Genomic DNA, 10,504 nt, shown 5'->3' with positions numbered 1-10,504 from the left:
ATATACAGGAAGCACCTGCTCCGTGGATCTATAATAACATAGTTAAATTAGAAATAGACATGAAACTCTCCCAGAAATCAGCGATATTATCAGACGATTACGATGTTACGCTGTGCGTTGGTCGCGTTTGTATCTGTTCTACTGGCAGTGATATTTTTTCCACGTGAGTGGTCTTTCACGTTTGGAAATAAAGCTGCATATAATATTGGACTTGATGAATTATCACTTTACAATGGGAAGCAAGGCAGCAAAGGCCTTTACCTAGCCTTGCTAGGCCAGATTTTTGACGTAAACAAAGGGGAGAAGCACTATGGTCCAGGAGGGGCTTATCATTTTATGGCAGGTGAATTGTTAACTTGATTATTACCATAATAAAAGTTCTCCGTGCCTACGCAGGGCAAAGGGCCGTTTATCTTAAATATATATATTTTTTATTTCATTATATTTCTAATCTTTTCAGGAAAAGATGCTTCACTGTCTTTCATCACCGGGGATTTCACAGAAAGTGAATTGACAGATGATGTGTCCAGTGTGCCTCCATTGCAGGTGGTTGCTTTATACGATTGGTTGTCATTTTACCACAGGGAATACAAACATATAGGTATGTGTAGCATCTTCAAGAAAAGCACATTCACATTTAGGTCTGTGAAAGTGAAAGATACTTATCATTATGTGTTTAATTAAGGTTTTGTAATTGGGAGGTATTACACCGCTACTGGACAGCCTACAGAAACTCTGCTGCAGGTCGAGGCATCACTGGCTGAGGGCCGCAGACTCAAAGCGCAGTCTGAGGCTGGCAAGGCTCGCTTTCCACCATGCAATTCAGAATGGAGTGCCTCTACTGGAGGAAGAGTGTGGTGTTCTACCAAAAGGTATTCACTGAAACTACCACTTAACTAGACCGCACAAGTTCTTCTTTTTTTTTTTTTGAAAAGGGACAATGCACAGTAATCAACATTATACAATGTAAATGTCCCCAAGTTAGCAGAAAAAGCTAATTCTCATAGGTAGTCCCTTTGCCAGTTGTCAAAGCCAGCCCTTGTTAACTATAACAGGTGTTTTTTGTTTTCTTTTTCCAGTGGTGGTGTGGAGAGAACGTGGACAGGTGTTCCAAGACAGCTCTATATCCCTGGATCCCGTGGTGCACGTTGTGTCTGTGTTGAAAACCCCTCTGATGATGATCCTAATTTAAAGAAATATGAAAGTTGCCCATTATATTCGTCATCATGTCTTGTTGAAGACGATTAGTTTGTGAATATTCCGGAACCATTCAAGTGAAACAAAAGATGAGACCAAAACCACACTTGTCTTTGATAACCTTTATGTAAAGTTGTCCCCCCTTTCTCTAAAAGGATACATCAGAAGAGACCGGCTAGATATTTGAGCATACAGATACAATACAATGTGCATAAAAGATTAAACAATGTGCATAAAAGATTAACAGAGGCTAGATTTAGATTTGTCACAATGACAAGCACAAACTGCATTAGGTACAAAACTGTTGTAGTGGTCAAAAATATTACACATTTATCTGTACATTTTAACAATACCTAAATCAGCCCCGTTACCTGGCTATCCCGCATCTCCCCTTTCTCCCAGATGATCAGAATGAAATGTCATGAAATCTTAATAAAGTGCACCCGTTAGGCTTGGAAATGAATTAAAAACAAATAACTTGATTTGAGGGATTATGATTGTGTTAAATGTCAAAGTAGAAAGTATTAGAACAAGTTGAGAGATGTGACACACAACTGATCGGTTTGATAAGGGTGTGGTTCTGTATACAAAAACCTCTGAACATTATCTAGTTTCTTTGTATCTGATCTATCCGGTTTAAAATGTCACACATGGAATGTCAATAAAGGGATGCATGCCACTTACTTTTCATTGTCCACCCAAATTTGCAAAATCTTAAAACAAGAATGGCTTAAATAGAGTATAACATTTATCTTGGTCCAATATTGGTCAATATTTCATTTTTCTTCTTTACATTTGAGTCGACTTGTGTTCTTTTAAGACAATAGCCTCAGGGGGTAATATAAAATGTGCAACTAGCAACTTTCAAAACAATCACTGAATTTGAAATTACAACAGATGTCGGCTACAGAAAGTGGCCAATATGGGGAGTCAAAGTTGGAAGATATTGTGTAGTTTAAAGTAATATTTTTTCTCATACTCCTAAAGAATCGAGACGGTGATCCAAAACTCCCGCTTGTTATTGTTGCTACTGACGTTCTTGTACTCACGAATAACTGTCCAATACTAGGCCGAGCAAGAGCAGGGCAATTTTGAGTTCAGGAAATTGAGACACTGTCATTACGATACCCCTCCCAAAGTTAGTACATCAAAGCAGATGTCGCACACCCTCACAGGCTTGTTCAAATCAAACTTAATTATAGGGATCTCCTTTATTGAGCACTTGTGGCACAAAAGGCGCCCACAGTGGCGGCTGCAAAGAAAAACAAAACGACAATTATAAAATGTGCAATAGACGTTTACACTGTAATAAAGTATAAAAGACGAAAACCGTACCAGTGATGCTTTCGTGTTGTTACACCAAATTTGGCAGCACATTCATAGCAGTTTGATCCATCACACCAAGGGGGCTCTTTGGAAAGCATGTCTAAATCAAATAAAATTACGCATTTATCAACTCAAGCAAGTACAAGCATGTATGATAAAAGCAAGATTGTATTAAGTAACTGACCTAAAAGGCGAAAGAGCAACTGTTTGGTTGCAACTTGGTAATTAAAAATGTTAATGCCCTGATTATTATTGACGCCAAGCCGGGCTCCTGCTCTAACAATGGCCCGGCATAAATTAGCATTTCCCTTCATGTATGCCAGTAGAAGAACTGCAAAACAAACAAGCATTTACTCATTTTCCATAATAACTCGAAGCAAACAAACTACATTTGTATAGACTAGAGTACCTGTGTTCCCTTCATTGTCTGGTTTGTCCAGTGGATATTCAGGCATACACTCCAGGAACAATTCGAAAATAGCGGCCGCGTTCTCCTTCCCGTAATGGCCCAATACATGCATTGGTGACTGACCCCTTGGGATAATTAACGGCAACATACATTATACCATATGGAACATTATGGCATGGCAAGGTATAACAAAAGGAAAATACCTGAGATTAAAGGCCTCGGCATCAATAGTGGACTCTGTGAGAAGCACTCTAACATTGTTAAGGCGGCCCTGCATCACAGCCAAATGTAGAGCTGCAAAGAAAACAATTCTTAACTTCTCCTCTATTGGTACTAAAACATGCATGTTTTCAGTTAAAGTTAAAACACATACCATTGTTACCATTTTCATCCTCAGCAGCAAAGTCAATACCATTTTCTATCAAAACAGAACAAATGGTGGAAAGGTCCTGTTGGGCAGCTAAATGTAGAGCAGTCTGTCTGTGCTTGGTCATCTCATTGATTTTGGCACCAGCTAGTAACTAAAATAAAGAAACATGCATCAGTGTTTCCTAATCCCAGTTTTAGCAAGTTAGTATGAGTATTGATGTATAGACATACCAAGTTCCTAACAATGATCTCAGAGCCAGCTTGGACAGCCAGATGGAGAGGGGTTAGTTTGGCTGCATCCTGAACTCTGGAGTTGACATTTGCTTGGACGCTTATAAGGAACAAGACACTTTCAATGTCAGAATTTTGCACAGCTAAATGAAGAAAATTGCGTCCTTTGTTATCCACCTAAAGAAACAAGGGCAAAAGTCATCCACCATGTTCTTAGTAAAATAGTCAACCAAACAATGCTTTCTGACTGGATCACCTGCTCAGCAGCACCAGGCTCACGCTTAAGAATAGCTTCTGCAGCTTTGTTGTTTTTGTGCGTCATGGCACAGGCAAAAGGGGTCATTCCTTGACGGTCACGAATGGTGAGACGTATATCCGGATGGGAAATAAGTAACTGTATTATCACGTTGTGTTGGTTGCTGATGGCAGCATGAATGGGAGCTCTCCCCTCTGCATCCTAACAACAAAGACACTTGCTGTATTGTTCCATACTTCAAAATACACAACTGAACTAACTAACTTACCTGTGCATTAACATTTGCTCCAAACTCCAGAAGGCACTGCACCACCTCCTCCAAGCCCCAGCTGCTCGCCAGGTGTAGAGGTGTTTGTCCATCTCGGGCTTCTTCATCTCCTTCTCCATTAGGTCCTGGTCTCCGGGGACTGTTCACGTCACATCCACTAGAAATGTATAGAAATGCATGTCACCAAGGTCAATAGACAGTAATAATTGTACAACAAAATACTTGTCTAAATATGCAGCTGTTGTATACCTGCGTACGAGAAAGCAAGCAATGACCTCATTATTCTCGTCAACAGCTCTGTGCAAAAGTGTCTGCTGGCAACTGGAGGGGCCCGAGCTCCAACAAGTGGCATCACATCCATGTCGGACCTAAAAGGGAGCATTGATAAACATCCTAAAATAAAATATGAACCATTTTCTAAACAGAAATGCATTTATTTATTATCTCACCAGGGTGGATGCAATATCCTCCAAACCATTGACCAGAGCTAGCCACAGTGGTGGATCTCCTTTATCATCAACAACAGACATATCGGCTCCTCTTGTACAAAGAGCATCAACAACCAGAGGCAGCTGGTTACTGATGGCTAACTGCAGTGCTGTTTGTCCCTCTTGAGTCCTATAGCAGGGATCATCAGCAAAAATGTGGTTGTAGCATATATTACTGCTTACGTTTAAAAATAACAAACATGTTGTGACCTTTACCTCTTATTTTTTATCCAGGTTAAATCTATAGTCTGGTGTAATATAAAAACGTACCTTACATTGATGTCTGCCTGGTGCTCGAGAAGAAAAAGTGCACTTTTACTGTCTTGTCTTTGGATTGCCATGTGAAGCAAGGTTTGTCCATTGGACATAGTGTCATTAATTGATGCCCCTGAGCCTAACAGCTGTGCTGCTATGGTGTGCATGCCTATAAGAAAAGAGAAGTGTTACTTCAAGGTTTTATGCATGTCTATAGTTTTTTCTTTAAACATATAGCAGAGCTAGTATTCAGAAAAGAGTTGACCCCTTCATGAATATACCTAAAGTTCTAAAAGGAAAAGGCGTCTGATTCTGATGTGCATCTGACCACATCATAAAGGTCACTAAAGTCTCTGCCTCCTAATGGGAGTGACTGAGACACATGTCAGGTCATCATGAGGTGAGGTTCTCATGATATATTAGAGAGATGCAAGTAGAAACACACTGTACTGTGAGCACTGTACCTGTCCACAGTGCCAATCCAAGCACCGTCTGGTCAACTGAGTCTTTGAGGCTGAAGTCAGGAATAATCTGGAGGTTGTTTGTGGCATGAAGAGCATTTGCTGCAACATAACAATTTAGCACATTACCTAATGACTAAAATAACTAATGTAGAAATAAAATAGATGTTAACAAAATCAATAGTTGATGTAAAAATGTATTCCAAACCTTTTTGTTCAAGAATGACTGAAACAACATCTGGGTGATTGTGTGCGATTGCCATATGTAGCGGGGTCTGCATAGACACTTCATGGCTGTCATCAGGCAGCGTTTTCTGTGTTTGCAGGTTGGGGTTGGCGCCCTGCTGGAGCAGCTCTGCAGTTAAATTTGCAAGGCCACAGCGACAGGCCGTATGAAGTGGACTTTCACCCTAGGAGTATTCCAAAGATTTTACACATGTCTGCTCCAAATGTTTGTTTTTTAAAGATGCATCACAAATAAAATACGTAATATGCAAAATCCCCAGAAGTTCATACTTACCAACTTGTTTACATGATTCACCTTTGCCCCATGTGTAGCTAAGAAAAGTGCTGCTGCCTCATTGTATGCTAGACCTGCTCTCTGCAACAAGCAATTTTCTATGAAGGGAAATGGAGAAAAAAAGGCAAATAATCAAACAAGATCTAATAAACTTGCATAAAACTAATGCTTTGACACCAGCCAGGTGACTTTGAAGTTCAGTGTTAACAGCCCCTTATATACTTTACCTGTGGTTATGTCAGGTGCATCAGGGTTGCTCCCTCTTTGTATAAGCTGTGCAGCAAAACTATTCTCATCAAAGCAAGTGCCATTTACTACAGGAGCATCATCTTCAAATGGGTTTACAGAGGAATCTGCAGAAACCGTGATATACTGCAAGGCTAGCCACAATGGTGTGCTGCCTTCGTAATCTTTAAGTTCCAGGTCAAGTCTAATAAAACAAGAAAATATCAACAGCATAGCAGAATAGCCCTTTTTCACACTGATGTTTCACATTAACCACATATACATCTTCTTACTGTTTGCATTGAAGAAGCTGGTTGAAAACTGGCTCATTTCCTGACGCTACAGCTTCATGTAGAGGTGTTCTGGACACAAACAACATAGAAACAAAATCTTTAGAATGAATATCTTTTTCATTAAGGAAAGTTCAACTGCTGTACTTTACCTGCCCTTGCTATTCTGCATGTTAGGGTTGGCTCCAGCCTTAAGTAACGCTTCTGCAATGCGTGCCATGCCGGCCATTACTTCTGCAGAGTGTTTTTTAGGACTAAAAGAGCACACCAAGTGTAAAGGTGTTTCGACAGCACCCACAGTGGCAGCATTCACCTGAGCCGAGTGGCGAATTAGAAATATCGAGGCAAATTCATCACCTAGTATGAAAAAAACCCAAAAAATTAGCAATCAGGCAATCTGTCTGGAAGTTCTGTATACAAACCAACTCCTGACCTCTCTGAATGGCCTTATGCAGCAGGCTCCAGCCGCTCTGATCCACCATATCCACATCAGCCTTGTTGTTTACAAGGGTAGTGGCAATGCTCTCCAATTTCCGTGAAAGTGCCAGGTCGAGTGCCAGATCACCGTTGTTATCTAGTTCATTTAGCTTAGCAGGTAACTACAATAGAAAATTAAAGTAAGAAAAAAAAATACTTAAGCAGAATGATGCGGGGAACTAACCTGTGAATCCATTTCAATGAGATAGAGAAAAACCACATCTTCTCGCTCCACTTTGATGGCTTTATGAAGAGGATACTCGGTTTTAGACTTGATCATTTTGTACAGAAGTTGGGCACTCATGGTACTAAAATCCTCTTTTCTGAGGTCATCCTAAAAAAGCAGAAAAAGTAAATACCAGTAGGAAACAGATGCATGAACTGTCAGATAAAACTCATCATCAAAACAATCATGTACTAGATTTGTTGTTTTAAGGTTTATACTGTTGTAAATGGGGAGAAAAAAGCACTACAGCTTAAAATTATAAATATCTTATAACATACAACATGACATAACATACAATGCCCAATTACACTCAATACAAATAAAACAATTACAAATAATTCCATTAAAATAATTAGAAAAGCTTACCCAGTGACTGGCAATAATCTCTCCACAATAGTTCATCAATGTGGTCGCGTTTAGTTCTTCTGCCGTTTGATAGAATCGTATGCAGTTTCTGACGTTTACAGAGGACATTACGCCTTTTTCACATCTATGTATGAAGACAAATATTTTAGTATACAATAATCTTGCAAGACAATGTATTACACCAATGTTAAATCTGTTCACTGACCTCTCTCTAAGCAACTGAAGTTGAAAACGATTAGCCAGCTTCATTAGGTCGATAAGAAAGGCATCGTCTTCAGTAAGTTCTAAGTCATCCGTGTACGCCCAACGTAACATAGCGATGGCAACATCGGGTTTGCAATCTTAAATCAGAGCCAGTAAAAATACTTAGCTTGCATTGCTCTAGTTTAGGACACTTTGATTTTCAAGTTAAAACAACACTATAACTATAATAGAAATAGAAAACACTTCTATCCTCAGCTGTGCTTGCTAAGTGATTATGTCATAGTTCTACTTCTGGGTCCAATGGAACTTAAGTCCTATTCACTATAATGGGATTTAGCTGATTTTAATCGGCCTCAGAGCTTTGTACAAGGTTCTTTCTAAACATCTGATTTACTCTGGATTTTATTTAGTAATTTTTTTCTGACTTTATCAAATATTTTTTCCACAAAGAAGTTGCAAAACAGTTTTTGGCCTTTTATTTGTCGTTAATTTGCCCGGACATTAAGATAAAGTCGCTGTTTTTTGCTGTTGGAACTTTCAACAGTTTGGACTCAGAAGTAGCTTGGTTGTCATGTGTCATGAGACACTAAACAACCCAGTAGCCGCAGGAGCACAAGGACTGCTGGCCCACAAAGAGCAAAGCGGTTTTACCGGGACATAACTGCAGGTGTATCCACTTTGTTTTAACACTTTCAGGACTCATGGGACTAATCCTATTGAGCTTGGGAGACAAACACCATCTTACTGTATATGTAATTACTGAAACAATACAAAGCTGCGACAAAACTCTTAATTAAGTCTGTAATGTGAGGCTGTTGGATCTAAATGAAACTGTAAATAGTCTTGGTGTACGACAGAGTTCAGGAAAGAATAGAAATACCAGTTAGGTCCAGTTCGGATGTTGAGGACATGTTAGTCAGGCTCCAGACGTCACTGCGTGCTGCCAACACAAACTTGTGGGCGAAGAGCTCTTCACCAGCCATCTTTACCTTCAGGTCACTACAAAAACAAAGCAAGTTCTTGTTAAGCTGGGTGTCCTTCAGTTGTATCAGTTATTAACAGCCGGACAGTTATCAACACCTGTATTGTTCTTGCCGGTAAAGATCAGCCACTATCTCCAGTAAACGGCTGATGAAGGTATCTGCAGATGTTTGGCCAGTGGAGCTCTGACCAGGTGCCTGAGCCGCCAGCACCGCACAGCGCCTCTCTGTGTCGGCCAGCTTCTGCTGCATCTTCACATACTCCTGCCTGAGCAGGGACAGGTGCTTCTGCAGCTTGGCCACCTCCTCTGTACCCCAGAGCAGAGAATAAACAAACAAAAAAAACACAAATAAAAGATTAGACAAGGACCAGCATATTCAATATAGTAAATAGAACAATGTTAATGTTAATGTTGGAGAGACAGTGCATGTTATGTGTATGTTAAGCATTATATTCTTAAAAATAGTGCTCAAGACAGAGCGAAATAGTGCTCAAGACAGAGCGAGTCCAAACAAGACTTAAAAATAGTGCTCAAGACAGAGCGAATCTAAACAAGACTTAAAAATGCATATAACTGAAAGAATCTTATCTGCACTCTTGCCTCTTATTGTAATTGATTAATTCTATGTTGATGTTTTTATTGATTGTATTTGTTTTCTTATATTTATGCAACTGTGAAGCACTTTGAATTGCCTTGTGTATGAATTGTGCTCTACAAATAAACTTGCCTTGCCTTGCCTATTCATTCAATGTAATAACGTTCTGTTATTACAGTGAAATTAATTATGGAAAGTTCTTAATGTGAAGGGTTTGCATGTTCACAATTTACAACCTTAAAAATAAATAAATAAACAATGAAGAGGTGAAAGAAGAAAAAGGCTAAAACGACAAATAATCCTCGCCTGGGCTGAAAGCTGAGTCTACAGAATCCCTTTCCTTCCTTTTAAACTAGAATGTTTTAGTGACGAAATAATGCTGAGAAAGCACATTACTTGTCCTTTCTCGTAAAGCCTTACTTCTGGTCATGAGGTACACTCGGATAGGGGTGTTTCTCAGATCCAACTGATCAGCTTACTACAGGAAGGGTGGTTCTGAGGAGCAGCAGCACTGCTGCCAAACATACAGCACGCGTATCTACTAAAAGTCAACGCATTATAGAGCAATCAAATAAAAGGTGTGTCGTTTTGCCTCGTACACCAGCCTTGACTCACGTGAACCATGTCTTTCTTACATGATGAGAGTGATATAAAATCTGCAGTTTGTTGAGAGTACTAGTCCTGCTGTAAAATAAGATTAATAAGGACTATATGATCATCTTGTCATGTGTCTAAGAGTTACTGATCTACCTGATCTTAGGATAAGATTTTGCCAGGATCACAAAAAAATATGGTAAGGTTGTATCACTATGCAGAGGCTCCAGAGTAATACGCGGTTCTCGTTCACTGAAGGCATCGATAAATCAGATACATAACCTCCGATACACAACTGCCTGCAATGAAAACAAAATGTTCCCACTATCCAGCTCATTAAAACCCACCCTGACTTGCTCAGTTCGGCTAACTCAGCTTTAAAACCAGCTAGCAACATAACGAGCACCAAGAGAATTGAGTTTCCAAACGCCCCACATACGGCGTTTTCTCAGTAACGCAGCGCTGTCACAATAGAGTAACGCGATGCACGTGCGACAAACAAACTGTTGAACCTGCATAACAAGGTGAAGGGCTGTGTTAAAGACCAAAAATTCAATCTCATACCTTCCGCCATGTTGCTCGGCCCTGGCTCTGTGGCCTGACGGTGTCTATCGCGATATGACTGAAGACACAGCGTAGCACTGCCGCGTTCACGGAACTCCAGTAAAGGCTCATATCGGATTTTTAAAATTTAATTAGTAGTAGTATTTCTATTAAAATTACAACCCATATATTTGAATACATCCTCAAAAATATTAAGGTTAA

At 39.8% G+C, this 10,504-nt stretch overlaps 2 protein-coding genes and 1 long non-coding RNA gene across 3 annotated transcripts in view; 2 read left to right on the top strand and 1 right to left on the bottom strand.

Moving 5' to 3' along the window:
• Positions 1-10,504, top strand: part of LOC306970034 — a 224,332-nt gene that overhangs the window by 103,568 nt on the left and 110,260 nt on the right. The gene's annotated exons all lie outside the window — the stretch shown is intronic.
• Positions 41-1,255, top strand: cyb5d2 (cytochrome b5 domain containing 2). The gene is made up of 4 exons (XM_079565853.1): positions 41-343; positions 461-601; positions 686-872; positions 1,080-1,255. Exons 1-4 carry the CDS (start codon positions 103-105, stop codon positions 1,246-1,248), a joined length of 738 nt encoding a protein of 245 aa, XP_079421979.1. The 5' UTR covers positions 41-102; the 3' UTR covers positions 1,249-1,255.
• Positions 1,305-10,342, bottom strand: ankfy1 (ankyrin repeat and FYVE domain containing 1). Its single transcript, XM_079565833.1, has 25 exons — positions 10,304-10,342; positions 8,649-8,856; positions 8,449-8,567; positions 7,570-7,705; positions 7,365-7,488; positions 6,957-7,106; positions 6,729-6,894; positions 6,448-6,652; positions 6,299-6,367; positions 6,008-6,210; positions 5,781-5,878; positions 5,469-5,670; positions 5,264-5,362; positions 4,815-4,968; positions 4,506-4,674; positions 4,306-4,424; positions 4,057-4,213; positions 3,789-3,989; positions 3,533-3,709; positions 3,306-3,453; positions 3,136-3,226; positions 2,933-3,057; positions 2,708-2,854; positions 2,533-2,623; positions 1,305-2,449 (listed from the first exon to the last, which is right to left on the bottom strand). Exons 1-25 carry the CDS (start codon positions 10,311-10,313, stop codon positions 2,317-2,319), a joined length of 3,501 nt encoding a protein of 1,166 aa, XP_079421959.1. The 5' UTR covers positions 10,314-10,342; the 3' UTR covers positions 1,305-2,316.

This window comes from Gobius niger (genome assembly GCF_951799975.1).
Source record: "Gobius niger genome assembly, chromosome: 11".
NCBI classification, from domain to species: domain Eukaryota; kingdom Metazoa; phylum Chordata; class Actinopteri; order Gobiiformes; family Gobiidae; genus Gobius; species Gobius niger.
This window is presented reverse-complemented; position numbering and strand designations above follow the sequence as displayed.